Here is a 24,212-nt window from a genome sequence, read left to right on the forward strand (position 1 = left end):
TATTAACAAGTACATATGCATATAAATTGATAGCCTAATACGTAGCAGGCTATAGAAGTATTATTTTGAACACGGTGCCTCGCCCTCGACCGGTCTGACTTCTTCACGCGACTTCTGCCTGCACTTTCCTAACGGCTGCTGCAACTTGCGCTCTCTTCATCTACTCTATAAAGCAAAAAGGGGACAAAATGGTCGTATTGTCTTTGTGCATATAGCCTAGATGAATTAGATAAATTAATAGAAACAATATAACTTTAATTCACACTTGAGCTATATAGCCTACCGAGGTTGTGGAGGCTCGACATCAGCATATTTTGCAGAGCTTTTCACTGCTGCCAGCACTCCCGTCTTTCCCAGGATTTATGGAACTCTGCACAAGTCATCATTAAATTCATTTTTACTTTGATTTCGCTGCGGACCAGGTTAAATGAGCACCTGTTTCTCACATCGGTCCAGGCACCTTTCATTATTGAAAACACTCGTTCCGAGTAAGCATTGCTCACGGGGATGCTCAAAATGAAAGACAGTAGCTTGGCATACTGTGGGAACGCAGACGTGCTCCTGAGTGCTTGGGCCCAAAGCGCACCTACAGGGTGACTGTGTATTTCCAGATGAGGCAATATCTCTTTCAGAACACAGCTCTCGTTGTAGAGCTCATCCAGGTCGAGTTCATCATCCATCTGAAGGGCCGATACAGCGGCCGTTAATTCCCTGTAGCTGATTTCTTGCTTTTCCTTAAGATTGAAACACTGGATGTTGAACAGGTGCCCAGATTCTGAGAAGTTGAACCATTTCTCAAGGTATTGCTCCGCGATATCATAAAAATTTGTGAATTCTCTCTTGAGCCTGTCAACCCTAAGATTAACGGAGGAGAGGAGGACGCGGTCAACTTTTGCTCCGAAAAAAGCATCTTTTTTGCGCTGCTGGAGTTTGGTTCGGAGGCCGTTCATAAGTGTATATACTTCAACTGAGGTGAGACTGTCACTCTCAAGACTCAGCACAGCACCAGTGAAAAGCTTTAAAGTGTTTTGCAAGAAGAAGAGTGTGACCTCCAGCTCGCTGCATTCATCTTCCTCTCCATGCTCGTTACCCTGGAGCGCATCCCAGAGGACACGGGGGCACTCCTCCTGTCCCAGTGACAAGAAGTAGCTGCGCACCGCTGGCCAGGTGTTGACAAGTCTGTCAATTGCAGGGTGCAGGCTCAACCAGCGTGTCGGGACGTGACGCAACAGTGTTTGGTACTCCATGTCAGCAAATTCAAACATTTCTTTGAGGGTGGAAACTCTCTTCGCAGAACAGCTGAAATGGTTGAATGATTTTATGACGATAGTCTCCACATCTATTTGCAGTGCATTGCTGGCACGTTTTACTGCATTGTGTATTATGTGAGCTGGGCAGTTTGCGGGAAGGATCTTGCTGTTGATTTTTTTTAGACTTTGGTAAATGGAGTGTTTTCTGCCGAAATTCACTGCCGCATTGTCAGCCGAGTAAGCCGAGATATTATTGATGCTGAGTTTGTGTTCCTTTAATTTATTCAGTAAAGTGTCAGTGACGGCATCTGCGGTCTCGGCTGCTTGTTCAAAGAAATCAAGAACTCTGTTCTGGATGCCCTGCTCAGGAGTCCAGAATCTCACAGAGATCGGGAATGTTTTCACATTGCCTTTATTAGAGGCATCGGTTGAAATGGAAAAGAACATATCTTTTGACTCGAGGCATTGGGAGAAGTCAGATGCGAGGGGTGCCAGGACGTTTGTGACCAGTGCTTCAGCTTTTGTGCGACCGCAGCTAACGAGTTTAGCTATGCCCGAATCCGAGTACAGTTTTGGTGTTAACTTCATCGCACAGTCAAGCGATCTGTATGATTGTTGGTGGGCCACACAGTGGAACACGGAGGTCAGCTCAGCAGCAGCTATTTTATTATACATGGAATCATCCTGCTTCTTAAAGAAGGACGAGACCAACGTGTTGGTCTGTACTGTCGCGGTGTTGGTACAGTGTAATTTGCTGCTAGCATGCAGCCTAACATCTGCCTCCCCCCCGTGAGAGACACCAAACTCTTTCCTACACACTTTGCAGAACGCTTTACTTTCATCATGTAGGGCTTTTGCAATCCATGGATACCTGCCCACCCACTCCTCCCGGTACCTGCAGAGACGTTTTAGCTTTTTTACAGCGTGTTGGGGTTCCGGTACACCAGCCATGTCAATTTCATGAATGAAAATTAGCTTATCAGTGCATATCTTAATGCGCGCCTACGGTATATCTAAAAAAAAAAAAAAAACAAGATGCTGCAGCCAATGAGCAGCCGGCGGGGGCTGGTTGCCAGGCTGCAGGATGACTCAACCTCGCTCCACGGACAGTTTTTTATGTTTTATCAGACAATAACTATTTAAGATTTTGCTTCAGTATAATTTTCGGTGGGATTTGGGATTAAGATTTTGCTTCAGTATAATTTTCGGGACAATTAGAGCGGGATTCGGGATTCGGGACAGCAGCTTAGATTTCGGGACTGTCCCGAATTTTTCGGGACGTCTGGTCACCCTAATAAACACACATACAGTAAACGTTCATTATGTATTTATTACTTTTAGTATCTTGACACTTGCTCAAGCAGCGTTTTGAGCTCAGATAAGATGGTTGTTGAGCGTCCACAGGAGACTGTTAATTTTACATCGGAATACACTACCTGTTATTAACGGAAAAATGTAAATTATCCACCAAATTATCATTTTTGTAAGTTAACAACGATGCCACCTCAGTAAATTAGTCAAATAGTAAACGGAGTTATTGCCTACATAACATATTTTAATATAAATAATGTAGGAAAAACATTAAAACAGAAATAATAAAGATGTAAACTTCATCTCTCATTCAAACTCGCTCGCTCCCGCTCTCGTAGTAACGTGCTGAACTGTCAAGTAATGTTCGTTTGGCTGCCTGAGGCTCGAGGATATAGAGCCATCAACATTTTTTGAGCAAGCATTGATTTTGCGTGACACAGTCTCAATTTGCGGGACGCATGAATTGGGCTTCAAACGCTGTGCGCGCACGCGCTACGCGGGACGGGTGGTCACCCTACCTGACATTGCAACTGAATTATATGTAAACATTTGGGCGGGCAAAGCAGAGAAAGGGGAGGTAACATTTCTCTTTACAACGTCACAAAGAGGAGATTCCAGATCAGCCGTTTGAGCTTCCATTTTCTCAAAGGCAGAGAAAGATAGTAAAATCTCTATTTCCACCGATTAAAATTTTTAACTTGGGGACCACATACATGCTAGGGGAAGTCATATTAATGTTAAAAAACTTCAGAAAGTGAAATTTTCATGTCATAGGACCTTTAAAAGCGTCTGCTAAATGCATAAATTTTAATTTACTATTGCACACACATCCAACTGTATTTATCACCACTGTTCTTACGTTGCTGCTGTTCATAATGTACATATAATCCTCACATTGCATTCCTATTTATATTCTTTACATACTCTGCTTAATACTGTATATAGCAACTCCACTGTACATTCTGTAAATCATAGCTTCACTTACTCTGCACTTATATGTAAATAAAACACTATATTCTTGCACGTCTGGTTAGATGCTAACTGCATTTCATTAGCTCTGTACTTGTACTCTGCATAATGACAATAAAGTTGAATCTAAAAATCTTCCAGATGCTACAGTGACGTGTTCAATTTTCCCAGCCCACTTATGATTGGTGTCTTTGTGGTCAGCTTTTGAGTGAGGTTCGCCTTCACATTGCTGAAGTCAGTGGTTCCTATCATTCCCAATGTCTTCCCACGTTTTTCTTGTGTAATCATTATCCTTAAATACTGTTTTTAAACACCAGACATCTGGGCTCTTAAGTAGTCCTGCTAAACGGGTGAATTATTATTATTATTTTTTTTCACAGAGCACAGCTTGTACTGATCACTGCAGAACTTATACTATACTGATGTACAACCTAGAGACTATAAACAACATAAAGATCAAATAAAATATAATATGAAGATAATACAATGTTGTTGTTGTTTTATCCTAAATGATATTACCCACTAAACCAATCCAGCCTCTGTACAACTGTAAACAATAGATGCATTTGTACAGAATATATTTGGGTGCTTGTATTGCATGGAAATTAAAGTTATGGAACAGAATTGCATCTTTATTTTTAGTCAGAAGAAGTCTGTAGTATTTCCTCATGTAGATAGCACGTATATGCTGTAGTAACATAGATGTTTGTCACTCAGGTGAGGAAATAGGGATGCTGGAGGACATGGAGGTGGGGATCAGTGACCTGCACAGAGTGACCTTCAGGATCACAGAGGCAGCGTCCGAGGAAGCTGTCAGCCTGCAGCCCTCTGTCAGCGGTAGACGGTGAGAGAGACCACACACACACACACAAACATACTGTACATGAGTGAACATTCATATCCTAAACACCCTCTGTCTCTTTCTAGCTCTCGCATCACTTACTGTCAATTTTTTATGGTCCTACATTTATTTTATAGACAAAAATGATTAAAAACATAACATAAAAAAAGTAATGGAAATAAATATTTAAGTCACTCACATTTACCAGTTATGTACAGTATCTACATCTTTTTTATGTTTAATATATATATTTTTTTTACATTTTTATATTCATTATATTATATAATATTATTAAAATTACATTTAAATAAACATTTTAATGAAATTTATTGTTGAAGAACTTTTATTCAGCATGAATGCATTAACTTGATCAAAATATATTTATAATTTTACAAATGTGTCAGTTTCCTCAAAAATATAAATCAACATTGATAATAATAAGAAATGTTTATTAAGCGGCAAATCAGCATATGATAATGATTTCTGAAGGATCATGTGACACTGAAGACTGGCGGAATCATGCTGAAAATTCAGCTTACTGTACACAAGACAGAAATAAATTACATTTTACCAGATATTAATATAAAAAGCAGTTATTTTAAATTGTAATAATATTTCACAACATTACTGTTTTTACTGTATTTTGGATTCAATAAATTCAGCCTTGCTGAGCAGATGAAACATCTTTTAAAAACCATTACAAAGTTATGATATTATGGTAGTGCACTGTGCTAGTTCGTATGCATTTTGTGAGTGCAGTTGCTCTTAAATGAGTTTCAGGAATTTCACCAAGGAAGCTGCGGGAACATGCTGGTATTGACAGAGTTTAAAAATGTAACCTGTTTTTGTGTTAGAGACCATTACACTGTCGAGGTGCCTCTCCCACATCATGCCTTCCAAGCGCTCCCGGATGAGCTGCGCCAGGGCAAGCCGCTACGCGTGCTCCCCGTGCTCTTCAACGTGGGCATCAACGAGCAACAAACCATCGCTGAGAGGTACAAGCACTGACTGATACAAATGAAACATAATCCCTACAAGCATAAATGCTCGGTGAAGCGTGTCTGAGCTGGAACATGATGCTTGTGCTCTCTGTGTGTCTCCCTCTCAGATTTGGTGATATATCTTTACAGGAGAGAATAAACCAAAAGAACTTTGAGATTCTAGAAGGCTACTATAAATCCTTAACCAGCATGGTGCCGTCTGAATGTAAGTTCATCATTGGAGAAACTGAGCTTTTTATATTGCGTTTAGTCATTCATCAGTTACTTTTATTCAAACATTGGGAACAATGTACTATATAGAAACTAGTTACTGTATCAACTCGGCATTGTGTACTGCAAAGATGATTAAAGCTGACTTTCTTTATTCAGAAGTCAGAAAGAGCTTTATTGCCAAGTATGTTTGCACAATGCACATACAAGGAATTTGTTTTAGTGTCACAAGCTTCCAAAGACAACAACACAGAGATAATAGAAATGCACATATGTACAGTCATGGCCAAAAATACCAGCACCCTTGGGAAATATAATCAAAGAAGGCTGTGAAAATTAATCTGCATTGTAAAAATAAATTAATTATAATAATCACAATTTTCAATTGGATAATAATAGTTTAAAATGGGGAGAAATATCATGTCAGAATATCAAAAATGTGTTTCTCTAATACACATTGGCCACAATTAATGGGCACCCTTTTATTCAATACTTTTTGAAACCTCTATTTGCCAGTTTAACAGATCTGAGTTTTCTCCTATAATGCCTGATGAGGTTAGAGAAGACCTGACAAGAGATCAGAGACAATTCCTTCATCCAGAATCTCTCCTGATCCTTCAGAATCACAGCTTCTCCTCTTCAGTTCACTCCTCTCATTTTCTGTAGGCTTCAGGTCAGAGGACTGGAATGGCCATAGCATTTACATTTAATCATTTAGCAGACGCTTTTATCCAAAGCGACTTACAAATGAGAACAATAGAAGCAGTCAGATCAACAAGAGAACAACAACAGTATACAGGTGCCATGACGAGTCTCAGTTAGTGTAGTACAGAACGCATAGCCAGGTTTTTTTTTTCTTTTTTTAAATGAAAAGACAAGAAAAGAAGGAAAAGTGCAACTACTAGTTGGTTAAGTGCTGGCTAAAAAGATGAGTCTTTAGATGTTTCTTGAAAATGAGTAAAGACTCAGCTGTACGAATTGAGATTGGGAGGTCATTCCACCAGCTGGGCACAGTCCATGAAAAGGTCCGTGAGAGTGATTTTGAACTTCTTTGGGATGGCACCACAAGGCGTTGTTCACTTGCAGAGCGCAAACTTCTGGAGGGCACATAAGATTTAACCAGTGAGTTTAGGTATGTTGGTGCCGTGCCAGTGGTCGTCTTGTAGACAAACATCAGTACCTTGAATTTGATGCGAGCGGCTACTGTTAGCCAGTGTAACCTGATAAGGAGAGGATTAACATTAGAGAGGGTAATATGCGGCTTGTCTCCAACAATTTGATTGATGAGGGTCATAAGAGCCATCTGTTCTGGACACCTGTTTGTACACTCACCCCCTCCCCTCCCTGTACACCCCAGTGACCTAAATATGAACTTATGAACCTAAGAAGGAATTTCGGTGAGGGACGGGAGAAAAGGGTTTTGTGTGTGTGTGTTTGTGTGTTGGGAAACGATGTGCTTTTTTAAACATTAAAATGCAAAATCGTGAAAATGGTACAAGGGAAGTTTTTATTAAGGTTTTAAGTACACAGTGTATTTCAAGAAAAAGGTTATAAACACAGACAGAAACGGAAACAATGTAATGATCGTTTTCGTAGTTGGAAAAGTGTAAAGTTGTAACAAATGAAATAAAAAGAAAACTAGGTTGCTGGTTATTTATCTAAAACAACTATACAAGTCAAAAACTATCAGATACATTTCGTTAAGCAACATGTGAAAAAGATGTGAAAGCTTGTAGCATTGCAGTTTAAAAAGGTGTAAAAACGTTGCTAAAGTTGTTACAAATTAAATAAAAAGAAAACTAGGTCACTGGATATTAATGTAAAACGACTAAACGTCAAAAACTATCAGAAAAAGATTATAAACACAGACGAGACGGAAACAATGTAATGGTCGTTTTTTTTCGTGCATGGAAGTGTAAAAACGGTGTTAAAGTTGTTACAAATGAAATAAAAAGAAAACAAGGTTACTGGATATTTATGTAAAATGACTAAAGTCAAAAACTAACAGATACGTTTCTTTAAGCAACACGTGAAAAGATGTGAGAGTTTGTAGTATAATAATTTAAAAAGCTGTTTTGTTACCAGTGAGAAAACTAGGTAACAGTTTTAGCATTTGTAACGTTACCTTACCTCATACTAAAAAAGAAGCGAATGTAAAGAAGCGATACAAACCAGAAAAGTTGTGGTTTGTCACGTCAGGATTTAATCGAGAGTGTTACTGACAGAGAGTTAAACAGAAGAAAAAAATATCTCACAGCAAAGTGTTACGACGTCTCCGGTAACGTTAGATCGACTCAAACTAAAAAAAGAAGCTAACGTAAAGCAATGTTACAAACCAAGAAAGTAGGCGTTTGTCTTGTCAGGTGAAAGGTTAAAACAAAAGGAAAAAAGACGGTAGGCATTTACGCTGATCTCAAAGAAAATACATCGGACCTCGTCTTTAAAACATCAGCACAAGATACTTGTCAAAACTATGCTGAACTTTACCACTAACTACAATTTTTCAAATCTAGACTGTTACTGACAGAGAGTTAAACGAAAGAAAATAAAAAGGTCTCCCAGCAGAATTTGCGAAGCCTCCGGTAAAACAACCTCGCAGCACGCTGACACACTCAGAACGCTTACGTCCGGTCCCACTCAAACCACTTCTTCTTCCTCTTTCACGCACGGCTTTAGGTGCATTTACCGCCACCTACAGGGCAGGAGTGTGGAGCATTGACCTTATTGAAAACTAACTCAAACATAAGAGATAAAAGAAATACAAAAATAAAATGAATGATAATAATAAACTTAGTAGTGATTCTTTAAATCCTGTTTATCAGGATCTTAATCATTGAAACGTTTCTATAGTCACATCTTTATTTAACATTTTCTAAAATGAGATCTGATTTATTTCTATAATAAGTGCTTGTGTAAGTTGTAATCTTTCATTGTCATATCTTTTACATTTTATTAAAATAGGTTCAACTGTTTCAGAAGATCACATTTAACACAAAGTCCAGACACAAGTTTTTCCTCTTATAAATAATGACTGATTAAGTGCAATGGGTCCGATTCTATGGCGAGATCTTCCCTTCTTTTCCCAAAATTCTCCTTTCATTTCCAACTGTTCTTTGAATATTATATAAATGCCGTCCTTTATTCTCACCATCCCATTTAATTTGTCACTTATCTTTTATTTTTTTATTTATTTTTTTTATTAATCCTTTTATTTCTAATTTACTCATTGGAGTTTTAAATACGATGTCTGACATTTTAATGCTTTTATCTGAACCACTATTCGTTACTTTCTATTCCTATATGTGCAGGTATCTATACAAAATAGAGATCAGAGACAGAGATCGTGTCCTGCTGCTGTGTCCTGAAACCAAATAATTGTCTTTATCTTTAGAAAAAGACAATCGTGTCCTGCTGCTGTGGTCTGAATATCCAGTCTGTCTTCATCATGAAATGATGAACCCATCATCAGACCCCATTCTGGAGATTGTGTGTATGCTTGTTTATTTTTACAGACATATTTCATCATAAAACTAGGTAAGCAGGGCATTGTAATAATATGATAAACGTGATAAGTCGGTCAATCGTGCATCTAGAGTTTATCTTACTGCATCTCTATAATAAATTTCTGCAATGGCTATACTTGTTACGGTGCTTTCAAGTCGGGTACTGGGTTGTTTTATGAACACACCCTTGTTTGCAGACATTGTATGCATTTTTAAAGTTAAAGAGGGTACTGAACTCTTTCACCATCTATTATTGTTAGAACGCATAATCAGTGTTAGGGGGTCAACTAGTTACATATAGCTAAATTATATCATTTGATTACAAAAATAAATGTAATCAGTTACAGTCACTGAGAAAAAATAATTAAATTGCGGTTAATTATAAAAATGTTACATCTGAATATTTTTTCACACACGTACAGATTTAATTGATATATTTCATAAACTATCTAACTACTCTAAAATATGAGTCAGATGTTTCAGGAGTTAAAGACATGCTTATTTCCTATTTGGCCGATGTATATTTATTTGTTAAATTGAACTGTTTTACCACCCCGTTGTTAGATGCCAGGGCATTTCCCTTCATAGGTGTGGAAAAACTTGATTTCAAAACAGTATCATAGCTGTTAAACTTTCTTGTTGTGTATTTAAATATGTATTTAATCTCCAAGCAAATCTGATTTTGTGGTGGTTGTCCTTTAAAATGAAATCACGATCACAATCCTAATTTAAGTGATGAAGGATTTTGAAAAGTCTGATGGTCATTAGTTGTCGAGCGCTCTAATGTTAACCCTGTCCTGTTTACATGTTTCAAAATATTAACGGTTGAAAACATTACAAGTCTTAAAACATGTAATCAAATGTTATCAGTTACATTACTTTTTTTAAGAAATTGAAATAGTTACACTAGCTTTTAGATTTTAAATAGGGTAATTTGCGATCTATAACCTATTACAAAGTTCATAGTAACCTCCCCAAAACTGTGCGTGAAATAATTCCACCAAGGTCTCAGCTACAGCTAAACGTTAAAACAAAAACTTAAGGTCCTTGTTGGCAGTTTTGTGAGGAGTGTGTGTGTGTGTGTGTGTTTGTGTGTGTGTGTGTGTGTGTGTGTGAAAACCGCGTGGTTTGAAAGAAAAATGTTTTAGTTTACATATGTGATTTTACTACAAACTATAAGCATTCTAACTTAGAAACATAATATGTTTTATTTATTTTTTATTTTCCAACCAAACCTGTTGTTCGCAGTTAAAAAAGTCATAAGAATTTTTGTGTTTTGAAAAGAAAGTAAGTTATGATATATAAATAATGTTTTTATTGTTTAACATCAACCACAACGCTTTTATGAGGTTATGTATTTCTTCTGCTTCATGTATGCAATGGTTACCGTACACGTGTTTGTGACCTATTTTGTTTGTTTGTGTATTTATGTACAGGTCCTTCTCAAAAAATTAGCATATTGTGATAAAGTTCATTATTTTCCATAATGTAATGATAAAAATTAAACTTTCATATATTTTAGATTCATTGCACACCAACTGAAATATTTCAGGTCTTTTATTGTTTTAATACTGATGATTTTGGCATACAGCTCATGAACACCCAAAAATCCTATCTAAAAAAATTAGCATATCATGAAAAGGTTCTCTAAACAAGCTATTAACCTAATCATCTGAATCAGCTAATTAACTCTAAACACCTGCAAGATTCCTGAGGCTTTTAAAAACTCCCAGCCTGGTTCATTACTCAAAACCACAATCATGGGTAAGACTGCCGACCTGACTGCTGTCCAGAAGGCCATCATTGACACCCTCAAGCGAGAGGGTAAGACACAGAAAGAAATTTCTGAACGAACAGGCTGTTCCCAGAGTGCTGTATCAAGGCACCTCAGTGGGAAGTCTGTGGGAAGGAAAAAGTGTGGCAAAAAACGCTGCACAACGAGAAGAGGTGACCGGACCCTGAGGAAGATTGTGGAGAAGGACCAATTCCAGACCTTGGGGGACCTGCGGAAGCAGTGGACTGAGTCTGGAGTAGAAACATCCAGAGCCACCGTGCACAGGCGTGTGCAGGAAATGGGCTACAGAGAAGCAGCACTGGACTGTTGCTCAGTGGTCCAAAGTACTTTTTTCTTTTTCTTAATTTTGCATGTCATTCGGAAATCAAGGTGCCAGAGTCTGGAGGAAGGCTGGGGAGAAGGAAATGCCAAAATACCTGAAGTCCAGTGTCAAGTACCCACAGTCAGTGATGGTCTGGGGTGCTACGTCAGCTGCTGGTGTTGGTCCACTGTGTTTTATCAAGGGCAGGGTCAATGCAGCTAGTTATCAGGAGATTTTGGAGCACTTCATGCTTCCATCTGCTGAAAAGCTTTATGGAGATGAAGATTTCGTTTTTCAGCACGACCTGGCACCTGCTCACAGTGCCAAAACCACTGGTAAATGGTTTACTGACCATGGTATTACTGTGCTCAATTGGCCTGCCAACTCTCCTGACCTGAACCCCATAGAGAATCTGTGGGATATTGTGAAGAGAAAGTTGAGAGACGCAAGACCCAACACTCTGGATGAGCTTAAGGCCGCTACCGAAGCATCCTGGGCCTCCATAACACCTCAGCAGTGCCACAGGCTGATTGCCTCCATGCCACGCCGCATTGAAGCAGTCATTTCTGCAAAAGGATTCCCGACCAGGTATTGAGTGCATAACTGAACATAATTATTTGAAGGTTGACTTTCTTTGTATTAAAAACACTTTTCTTTTATTGGTCGGATGAAATATGCTAATTATTTGAGATAGGAATTTGGGGTTTTCATGAGCTGTATGCCAAAATCATCAGTATTAAAACAATAAAAGACCTGAAATATTTCAGTTGGTGTGCAATGAATCTAAAATATATGAAAGTTTAATTTTTATCATTACATTATGGAAAATAATGAACTTTATCACAATATGCTAATTTTTTTAGAAGCACCTGTAAAAGGATTAATTAAAAAATAAATAAAAAAATAAAAGATAAGTGACAAATTAAATGGGATGGTGAGAATAAAGGACGGCATTTATATAATATTCAAAGAACAGTTGGAAATGAAAGGAGAATTTTGGGAAAAGAAGGGAAGATCTCGCCATAGAATTGGACCCATTGCACTTAATCAGTCATTATTTATAAGAGGAAAAACATGTGTCTGGACTTTGTGTTAAATGTGATCTTCCTGAATCAGTTGAATCTATTTTAATAAAATGTAAAAGATATGACAACGAAAGATTACAACTTACACAAGCACTTATTATAGTGCTTTATAGTAATTATAATTATAGTAATTATTATAGTAATTATATTATCTCATTTTAGAAAATGTTAAATAAAGATGTGACTATAGAAAAGTTTCAATGATTAAGTATCTCAAAAAGTTGATAAACATGATTTAAAGCATCACTACTAAGTTTATTATTATCATTCATTTTATTTCTTTTATCTCTTATGTTTGAGTTAGTTTTCATTAAGGTCAATGCTCCACACTCCTGCCCTGTAGGTGGCGGTAAATGCACCTAAAGCCGTGCGTGAAAGAGGAAGAAGAAGTGGTTTGAGTGGGACCGGACGTAAGCTAGGGATGGGCGATACCACACTTTTAGGATTCGATGCGATACCGATACTTTTTCTTGCATTTTCATCGATACCGATACCGATACCGTTCATTTCTTATTGGCAATTTTTGTCAGTAAAAATATTATTACATTTAAGACAAATCACATGACAAATACGGACCATTTATACAAAATTTATTATGGTCAATACATAAAATAAAAATTAAAATAAATAACATAAATATGAATGAAATAAATTAAATATGAACAAAAACATACACATTTTCACTTTTCTTATTTCTCAAAAAAAAGAAAAAAAAGATCAATCTTGGTAGAAAAAGCTAAAAGGAAAAAAAAAAAAAAAAAAAAACCCCGAATACATCATAACAATGTTATGTTTCGAGCCTCTTTGTAGAAGTAAACATGTAACACTTCACTGAATCAAAAACATGACGTCATAAAGATCATGATAAACTAGGATTTACTTATCCTATAAACCTGCATAACAAAGACAGTTGTTCCCTGAGAAAATGAACTTGGAAAAATGAACTAGAGAACTGTCTGACACCATCACGCTTTTAGTGCACTCAAGATATGTCGTCACACTTTACTGAAGTTTCAGATTGCTGTTCAGAAAAAGTATCATATTCACATTTTTTGCTTTAAGACGATTACGCCTCTGGCTGATTATTTCTCCGGCCTTAGACGGCTTTTTGTGCTTGCTCGTACAGTTTGGGAATTTCACCTGTCATCATGGATTTCCGACAAGGGATCTGGTATCGGGGATCCACCACCTTCATAAAATGCCGGAAACCTTGATCCTCTACCATTGAAATGGGTTGTAAGTCCTTCACAATCATTTTGGCCAGGCCCATTGTGATAGCACGTGCTCTTTGAGACTCACCTGAAAAGGATAAAGTTTTCACGTCACTTTCCAATTAACTGTCATATCTGAAGCTGCAGAAGTTTGTGATATATAATTAATGAAATATGAAATTATGGTTTCCAAATGTAAGAAATCATGTTACAGATTAAAACCAATATCCCAACATCATAGTTTTTAATATTTTCTTTTCAATGGAAAAAATAAAACTGTCATGCAAAGATGAAAAATCCCCCAAATTGTATCTCATATTTTCTTATCTTGTTTTAATACTCTGAGCCAGCAATTTTCAACTTCTGTAAATTCCCCTTTAAGGTGTGGAAATTATTTGAATTTCAGATAATTATTTAAACAAAATATTCAGTAAACATTACTAAAAACCAAGACCTAGGCTAATCAACAACTAGACAGTAACGTTACTGGATATACTTATCCCCTTCACCTGAAGTGTCTGTTAAAATTAGATTGTGATTGTAATATTTATAGACTTTATCACTCCACTGTCAAGTCTGTACCTGGATACACTTGGCTATTTTGCAGACTCTCGTGCAGGGTCTTCTGCCGGACTGCGGGTGGTGCAGGAGACTGGACTTTCACAGCAGCCTCTGCCTGTCTTTTTTCAAGCTCACTGTGGGTCTCGGGGTGCGTCGTCTTTAGATGTTTGAATAAATTGCTTGTGTTGCTGCTGTGGGAAACTTTTTTATCACACACTTGGCACCTTGCCGTGAGTTTATCGACTGGTGAAAAATAACACCACACCACGCTTCGTTTTTTGTCTGCCATATTATATGCTTCTTAGTTCAACTTCTTTCCCTCCGACTCCCGCTTTCGTGCTGGGCTGGTGGCCTTGGCTGGCTCAGCTGTGTGTGTGTGTCGTTGTCGGCTGTGACGCTCAACAATGACGCTCGCTCATTCGCTCGTCTCCTGTCACGTGACATGGACCAGCTCAATACGCCGCCACTGGTACAGCCAGGGGTGTCCCGGCACATAGTAATTTAAGGAAGTAATCTAAAACAGCTGAAAGTGATACATATTACAATTAGTGATACAATTATAATTTTTTAGTTTATATCGATATTTTTTTAAGGAAATCGATGCCAAATGAGTAGCGCGAGGATTTCGATCTATCGATACTACAGGATCGATACGCCCATCCCTAACGTAAGCGTTCTGAGTGTGTCAGCGTGCTGCGAGGTTGTTTTACCGGAGGCTTCGCAAATTCTGCTGGGAGACCTTTTTATTTTCTTTCGTTTAACTCTCTGTCAGTAACAGTCTAGATTTAAAAAATTGTAGTTAGTGGTAAAGTTCAGCATAGTTTTGACAAGTATCTTGTGCTGATGTTTTAAAGACGAGGTCCGATCTATTTTCTTTGAGATCAGCGTAAATGCCTACCAATTTTTTTTCTTTTGTTTTAACTTTTCACCCGACAAGACAAACGCCTACTTTCTTGGTTTGTAACATTGCTTTACGTTAGCTTCTTTTTTTAGTTTGAGTCGATCTAACGTTACCGGAGACGTCGTAACACTTTGCTGTGAGATATTTTTTTCTTCTGTTTAACTCTCTGTCAGTAACACTCTCGATTAAAGTAAAGTATTGCATAGATTTGACAAGTATCCGCGTAAATGCCTACCATCCTTTTTCTTTTGTTTTAATTTTTCATCCTGACGTGACAAACGCCAACTTTTCTGGTTTGTATCGCTTCTTTACATTCGCTTCTTTTTTAGTATGAGGTAAGGTAACGTTACAAATGCTAAAACTGTTACCTAGTTTTCTCACTGGTAACAAAACAGCTTTTTAAATTATTATACTACAAACTCTCACATCTTTTCACGTGTTGCTTAAAGAAACGTATCTGTTAGTTTTTGACTTGTTTAGTTGTTTTAGATAAATATCCAGTAACCTAGTTTTCTTTTTATTTCATTTGTAACAACTTTAACACCGTTTTTACACTTCCATGCACGAAAAAAAAACGACCATTACATTGTTTCCGTCTCGTCTGTGTTTATAACCTTTTCTGATAGTTTTTGACGTTTAGTCGTTTTACATTAATATCCAGTGACCTAGTTTTCTTTTTATTTAATTTGTAACAACTTTAGCAACGTTTTTACACCTTTTTAAACTGCAATGCTACAAGCTTTCACATCTTTTTTCACATGTTGCTTAACGAAATGTATCTGATAGTTTTTGACTTGTATAGTTGTTTTAGATAAATAACCAGCAACCTAGTTTTCTTTTTATTTCATTTGTTACAACTTTACACTTTTCCAACTACGAAAACGATCATTACATTGTTTCCATTTCTGTCTGTGTTTATAACCTTTTTCTTGAAATACACTGTGTACTTAAAACCTTAATAAAAACTTCCCTTATACCATTTTCACGATTTCGCATTTTAATGTTTAAAAAAGCACATCGTTTCCCAACACACACACAAAAAAACCCTTTTCCCCCGTCCCTCACCGAAATTCCTTCTTAGGTTCATAAGTTCATATTTAGGTCACTGGGGTGTACAGGGAGGGGAGGGGGTGAGTGTACAAACAGGTGTCCAGAACAGATGGCTCTTATGACCCTCATCAATCAAATTGTTGAAGACAAGCCGCACATTACCCTCTCTAACGTGAGTTTTTTTTTTTGTTTGTTTTGTTTTGTTTTTTTTGCAGATGCAGATAGCAGAAGCTTAGTTTTGTGCCCAGTGACCCATTTCTGTGTTGTTTTTGAGTTTTGTGTTTGGATTAACACACACACAAATGAATAGAGCATATATAACCAGCAGTGAAATGTGAGTCAGGTCCGCTCCATGGACAGTGCAATTATGAAAGAATACAACACAGATGAAAAAATATTTAAATTTAAATACAATTAATATTTTTGTGGAATTTTTTTTTTATTAAATCTTACAAATCTCCAAAAAAGTGTTTAAATAAACATTATATGCTAAATTAATTGTAATTCATGTTTAGTGATGTCCTTACCAGGTGGTGGATAAGTTGTATTTACAGTGTAATTATATGAATCATTAAGTAGGAATTAGGACTGTCAGTGAACATTTTTTTAATCTTAATAATTAAATGCTTTTCTCATTAATTAATCTAATTAGCCACAAATAATTATTTATCAATATTGGCTAAGAAAAAACTCTAAATGCCCCACATAAACGTTTAAAAGATTAATTGTCCTTTTAGACAGTGACGTTGAATAGACAACACAAATAAAGTGGCCTTTAATTCTAGGACTCTGCTCATTAATTTAACACATTCTTGTATTCGGTCTGGAATATATTTCTAGCCTCTCCATCACATCTTGCTCTTCAAAGGGATAGTTCACCCAAAAATGAAAATTCTCTCACCTTTACTGAACCTCTGTCATCCCAGATGTTTATGACTTTCTTTATTCACTTGAACACAAGCAAAGATTTTAAGTCCATATAATGCAAGGGCACAGGACCACTTCAGAAACCACACGAAGGGAACATGACCATGATGATGTATGATCGTTTAACTTTAGAAGTCAGTGATTCATTAACAGGGTTTGCATGAGTTACTGTCATATGCTCCTTGTGTATAGTATTTGAAGTGTCATTTTTGGATGTCCCATACAATTGCATTATATAAAGATAGGTTTTTTTTAGTGTTCCGCTGTGTTTCATTGTAATTATTGTTGTTGAACTAAATATACATGTTTGATCTGTGCCATTGCATTTTTTTTGTTCTCTCCCTTTAACCATTCTTCTGCATTGTCTGTCAGAAAAAAAGTACTTCTACTTTTTTAATACCTGAGTACAATTTAAAGTTGTACTTTTTTACTTTTACTCAAGTATGATTTTGACCAGATACTTGTACTTTTAATTGAGTAAAATTGTTGTACTTTTTGTCTCGGTGTTCACCAAACCCATCTTGAGTGTTTGCTGCTATAAAGCTCATTTTTAGTTTCATCTGATTATTGAAGCCAGTCTCATTTAAACTTTCTGTCATTTCTGATAAATGAATATGTTTTAGTTTGTTTTTGGATGAGCTAGGAGAATTTTTCTTGATACCCTGCCAAATACCATGTGGTGATGTTGACCATTTTTTAAGGTTTTCTGACCTCAAGACTCAACTATTTTCTGCAGTTCTCCAGCTGTGGTCTTTTGAGAGTCTTTAGCCACTCACCGCACATTAGGATGATATAGACAAACGTCCTCTTCCAGGCAGATTCGTAGCATTTTCTGTTGGTTGGAAATTCTTAATTATGGCCCTGATGGTGGAAATGCTAATTTTCACTGCTCTAACTATTTTCTTAAAGCCAATTCACCAATATGTGAAGCTCAATTATCTTTTGCTGCACATCAGAAATATATTCTTTGGTTTTTCTCATTGTGATGGATGATTAAGGGAATTTGGGCTTTGTTTTCCCTCCAACTTATTTCTGTGAAACAGGAAGCCATGGCTGGATAATTTCATGTTTATAGTCACCATGGAGTACTCAAAATAGTGAATATGAATGGGAATATACTTCAGAAATATTTTACTCAAAATAATGTATAGGTGTGCCAATAATTGTGTCCATTTGAGAAAAACAATTCATTTCACAATGATATTTCCCCCCATTTTAAATTTGTAATATCCAATGGAAGGTTAGATTTTTGTCTTTTTTTTTTTTTAAATAAAAGATCAAAAGGATTAACAATGCAGATTAATTTTCCCAAGGGTGCTGATATTTTTGGCCATGACTGTATATATATATATATAAATAAACAAAAAATAAAAAAATGTAAATAACAATTTCTGCAACATTCTTACGGTTATCATTTATTTATTTTAATTTTCATGATGAACCCATAATAAAAAAAAAAGATTAATACTGAGACTATCATGTTTAAACTCAAATTAACTACTGTAACTGTAAAATAAAAGATTTACATTTTATTATAATGGGACTTTTATCAAAGACAGTAAAATGTATACAATATATTTATTATGTTACAAAAGATTTTTCAGTTAAATTATTTAAAATGCATTTGAATTTGAAAATTTGAGTGTGTGTGTGTATATACACACACACACACACACATCGTAAAACTTTGATAGTGGGCTAATAAAGAGATTTAAATCAAATCATGAAAATGACTTTCATATTGAAGTCTACATTTATCACAAAAAAACTAACGGGGAAAAAAGTTAACTACAGTCGACTGATTTAGTTTTTTAGACCAACTTCTGACAATGTGAATTCTTCTGACACTTGCGATGTTTCATGCTTAAAGGGTTTGAGTTCAAGAATGTATTGTTTTCTGATATGTCAATCACGTCTGTGGAGCGTGACGGCTCTGGATGATGAATGCTCCCAGCAGACGAATGCCAAGCTGTATTGCATCGTGTCACATCTTGTCTTCTTTCCATCTCTCTGTTTATCAGAAAAATAACATGTCCCCAGACTTTTCAATCTCATCTTTAGGTCTTGTCGATACGGGGAAAAACAAGCCCTCTTAAAACCCATTGATGCATGACATCTCAAGTGTCTGCTCTTCTTGTCTCTTCTTTCCGAAGGCTTGCCACGTTTTCAGACACAGACAGACATTAAGGAACTGCTCGACACCCTCGGCCAGAATGTAGTCACCAAGAAGAGAAAGAATGTGGAGATCCTTTGGCTTGCGGGAATGGTGAGGCTGAGTTTGAGGTCATATAACCTAACATTTGTGCAAAATTTGGTTACTTAATGAGCATTCAAATCAATGTTCTGTAACGGGTCAGCATTTCAAGTAAGAGATTGTAATCATGAGTTTCAAGAGAGTACTTACTGGCTTATAATATGTAGCATTTTTATGACTATTATTTGTGTGGCCAATATACACACAACCGTTGAAATGATTGGGGTAAGATATGGGTCAATTTCATTTAATGTTATTCCACGACTGACATAAGTGACAGTAAATACATTTATAATGTTACAGAAAAATGTTGATTGATATGGTGTTCTTTTGAACTTTCTATTCTTCAAAAAATGGAAATGAAAGTAAAAATAATTCCATCTGTCATGTGTCACCTCAGATCTGTCGACGGATGAATGGTATCCGGTTCACCAGCTGTAAAAGTGCCAAAGACAGGACGTCCATGTCAGTGACACTGGAGCAGTGCTCTCTGCTGAGGGACGAGCACCTGCTCAATAAAGATTACTTTGTGCGAGCTCTGGACTGCATGCGGAGGTAAGCTCCAGTCATGTCTGTGTAGATCTGTTCTCCTCATATGTGCATCCATTATAGGAAAAGTTCACCCAGAAATGACAATTAGCTGAAACTTTACTTGCACTCAGGCCATCCAAGATGTATATGAGTTTGATTTGGAGAAATGTAGCATTGCATCACTTGTTCACCAGTGGATCCTTTGCAGTGAATGGGTGCCGTCAGAATGAGAGTCCAAACAGCTGATAAAAACATTACAATAATCTACAAGTAATCCACAGCACTCCAGTCCATCACTTAATGTCTAGTGAAAAGCTGCGTGATGTATACGATGCTTTTCATTTAAATCCATTGATCCCAGCTAAAATGCAAGTCTCATAATGGACTCGTATTTTACCCAGAAGCTATGTTTTACATTTAAAATGCCTTAATTTATGAATTTGTTTCTTACAAACATGCAGCTTTTCTCATCACACAACATTAAATTGATGAACTGGACTGGTTTGGTGTTTATCTCTTGTGGGTTACTGTGATGTTTATCAGCTGTTTGGACTCTCCTTCTGATGGCACCCATTCACTGCAGAGGATCCACTGGTGAGCACGTGATGCAATGCTACATTTCTCCAAATCTGTTCTGATGAAGAAACAAACTCAACGACATCTTGGATGGCCTGAGGGTAACAACATTGTCAGCACTTTGTTTTTTTTTTGTTTTTTTGCGTGAACTTTTCCTTTACACATAACGTGATATTTAACATCTAATGCTGATAATAAAGACTGTCTTGGATGTTAACCCAATACCAGTGCATCGGATTTTGTTGTGCACAAAATTCATCCATGATGCATTAAAATACTTCTATATACTTCTATTCTCTGTTATGAAACAGAGCCCTCGCAGATCGGCTGAAATCCAAGTCAGTGTTAATTATGGGTAAAGATGAATTTAGTCAAAATATGTGAAACATTGCTTCCTGTTCATGACCCAGTGAAAAGTTTAAGCTGAATACATACATACAGAAGATAAGGCTTATAGAACATCTGGAAAACATTCCCTGTTGGCCGCACCTAGTTGCGGCCCACACTGCACATAATTGTTGGGGGAAAAAAGTGAAATGTTTATTTTTCAAAAGGATTTCATTATAATAACCCTGTTTGTTCCCACACAAAGGCTCATTTCAAAACACAGACCTATTTCCAAATTGCTCTCACTTCAAATCATTCTGATTTATGAGATCCTTTCATTTGGACAGCATGTGCCATTTAAAGAGAATGCAATCCCAAAATCTATTACAACATGCTCAGTGAAAAAAAAAACATATATGTGTATGTGTATATATAAGTGCTGTCAAACGATTTATCACGATTAATCACATCCCAAAAATGTATATGCAGTTTATAAATATACACACATACAGTATATATTTTGAAAATATTAACATGTATATACATTTATATATGTAAATTATTATATTTGATATATTATATATATATATATATATATATATATATATATTTCATATATAAACTTAACATATTTTTCTTAAATATATACATGCATGTGTTTGTATTTGTATATAAAGAATAAATATACACATTCATATATAAACTAATTGCGATTAATCATTTGACAGCACTAATATATGTATATATATATATATATATATATATATATATATATATACATACATACACACACACACACACACACACACACACACACACACACACACACATATATATATATACAGAACAGACCAAAAGTTTGGAAACATTACTAATTTTAATGTTTTTGAAAGAAGTTTCTTCTGCTCATCAAGCCTGCATTTATTTGATCAAAAATACAGAAAAAAAAAATTAATATTGTGAAATATTATTACAATTTAAAATAATTGTTTTTAAATCTATTATACTTTAATTATCATTTATTTCTGTGATGCAAAGCTGAATTTTTCGGATCATTATCACATGATCCTTTAGAAATCATTCTAATATGATGATTCATTATTATTAGGAATACATTTTTTTTAAGTATATTCAAATAGAAAACTATTATTTTAAGTTGTAATAATATTTCACAATATTACTGTTTTTTTCTGTATTTTTGATCAAATAAATGCAGGCTTGATGAGCAGAAGAAACTTCTTTCAAAAACATTAAAAATAGTAATGTTTCCAAACTTTTGGTCTGTACTGTATATATATTGCTAAAGATTAGCAGGAGAATACAATACCGGAATGCATTGCAACAAGCTAAAAAAAATCTAAAAAACATTACAAATGTGATTCATTTAATACAGAACCATTTTGAACATTTTCTAAAGAGCAAGGTATTTAACACAAAATATTTGTAAAACCCTTGTGTTTAATGAAAAGACACTCCCAGAACGCACAGCAACAAGCTCACAGTAAAAAAAAAACATACAGTATCTGTAATGTTGCTTAACAAAAAGCTCAGAGTGTGTATTTAAAGGCAGTAACAGAAATTCACTGCAACAGGCTCAGTGGGAAAAATATTGTTTTAAATGCTGCTAGAAATAGCTCAGTATTTTACAATATTTCTGCATGCTGTCTGTTTGTATCACTTGTCAACACTAAAGTCCACTGGAATAGATGTGGGTTGAGTCTTCCTTGTATTTATATATTTGTCTTTTAGTCCTAATTTGCTTCAAACAGAGCTGAACGCTGCTGCGGTTCTAAACAGAAAGCCCCCACTTTAAAAAATCTGCAATCTGAGGGTGCAAAAAAATCTAAATACTGAGAAAATCGCCTTTGAAGTTCTCCAAATGAAGTTCTTAGCAATGCATATTACTAATTAGGGCTGCAACTAACGATTATTTTGATAATCGATTAATCTGTCGATTATTTTTACGATTAATCGGTTTATGTACTTATATTTTAGTTTTTCCCATTTTTTTCCCCAAGTAAATTATTAATAAATGGTCTTTATCCTTCAGCATAGATTTTTAAGAGATTTTAACCATTTTGCACTGTCATATCCTCATCAAAAATATACCTGGAGTTGTTTTATTGTGTTAGTAATCCTTTGTCGAACTCTTCTGCAATCAGAACACTGACCCATACTCATATTGAAATTTCACGAGGAGATTTCAAATAATGTTTTCACCATGGCAGTCCTTAGAGCTCCTAAAGTAGTTTAACATCCCGAACGAAGCTTATTAAGGAATCTTTCAGAACATTTTTTCACGAAGAATAAGGATAAAACAGAATAAAATTGCAGTGCATTGTATTTTATTATTTACTGGGAAACAGCTTTATAGCTTTTGCTGTGAAATTGTAAACAATCCTTCGAATAAAGTGCTAATGGCATGAAACCTGAATGGAACTCACAATTTAAAGTAAAATCCATCAGAAGGTTGTCCAGAAAAAAAAATTGGACGCACACAAAAAACCTGCTGTGTGAAAAAGAGCAGTGAATACTTAGAAAAAAAGTGCATTTCAAATATCTTTAAACATTTACCTCTCTCATTCAGTCATAATTAAGCTGCACGACTGAATTTTGAACTGGTAAACGACAAACTGATCACAGAACATGTTTGTAAAGCTTTAAATGTTAACTGTTAAAAAGCAATGTTATCAGCTTTTACGACTAAACATTTGCAAACAACATTGTACTGGAGAATCTGCACAAATAAAAGTCTTAGGGGCCGTTCACATATCGTGCCTAAAAACGCGTGGAAAACGCTAGGCGCGCCGCTTTCTCCTTCTTTCCAAAGCGCTCGTGTAGAAGCGCCCCTGAGGCGTCTGCCTTTGTTAAGCAACCATGACGTGCTCTCTCCTTGAAGACGCGGAAATTTCAGCAAAGGATAAATGGATTTGCAGCTCAAAAAATCGCTTGCAGTAGCTCTGCTACTAAATTTATTTCAAAATGGAAATCCATATACAACTATGATCAGCTGTTCCTTTCATCTTGACTGAGCTTTTAACGTTGTTACGGGAAAGGATGAAGCTGATTGGTTAGTTCTTGTCACATGACCCGCGATGCGCTTGCAGCATTCTGAAAAGTTGAGATGTTTTTAACTCGATGCGGCGCGGTGTTGGAAATAATGAACTTGAGCGCGCAAAAGACGCGATATGTGAACGTCCCCTTAAACAGTTCAGTAGTGCAGAGTTTACAGGTTACTCTTCTTTTTTGAAGGCTCAAAGTAAAGTACTCCCAGTCTCCCACATCCCGCTAAATGCTGCAGAGACGCTGTTCGGGAAGCACGTGACATAAAACGAGGCCAGCTATTGGCTATTCGCTACTTCTCCTGCTGTACTGGCTGAGTAAAACCTCCGGTGGCTCATTACTGCCATACTTTGGTCACCGCAGATTTGAAATATGCACGAAATGAGCCGCTTACGGCAAATAAAAGTTATTTAGCAACGAATCGATGACTAAATTAGTTGACAACTATTTTAATAATCGATTTTTATCGATTAAATCGATTCGTTGTTTCAGCTCTATTACTAATCATAAACTAAGTTTTGATATATTTACGGTAGGAAATTTAC

General features: G+C 36.1%; 1 protein-coding gene across 4 annotated transcripts in view; it reads left to right on the top strand.

Annotated features, from left to right (window-relative positions):
- Nucleotides 1-24,212, top strand: part of LOC132144025 (type II inositol 3,4-bisphosphate 4-phosphatase-like) — a 162,740-nt gene that overhangs the window by 130,008 nt on the left and 8,520 nt on the right. For all 4 annotated transcript variants that reach the window (XM_059554730.1, XM_059554731.1, XM_059554733.1 and 1 more), the window contains 5 exons: nucleotides 4,248-4,374; nucleotides 5,226-5,366; nucleotides 5,480-5,577; nucleotides 19,070-19,182; nucleotides 19,571-19,725. In XM_059554730.1, coding sequence (XP_059410713.1) covers nucleotides 4,248-4,374; nucleotides 5,226-5,366; nucleotides 5,480-5,577; nucleotides 19,070-19,182; nucleotides 19,571-19,725 — 634 coding nt within the window. The remainder of the gene's footprint in view (nucleotides 1-4,247; nucleotides 4,375-5,225; nucleotides 5,367-5,479; nucleotides 5,578-19,069; nucleotides 19,183-19,570; nucleotides 19,726-24,212) is intronic.

Source organism: Carassius carassius, chromosome 7, assembly GCF_963082965.1.
Source record: "Carassius carassius chromosome 7, fCarCar2.1, whole genome shotgun sequence".
Lineage (NCBI taxonomy): Eukaryota > Metazoa > Chordata > Actinopteri > Cypriniformes > Cyprinidae > Carassius > Carassius carassius.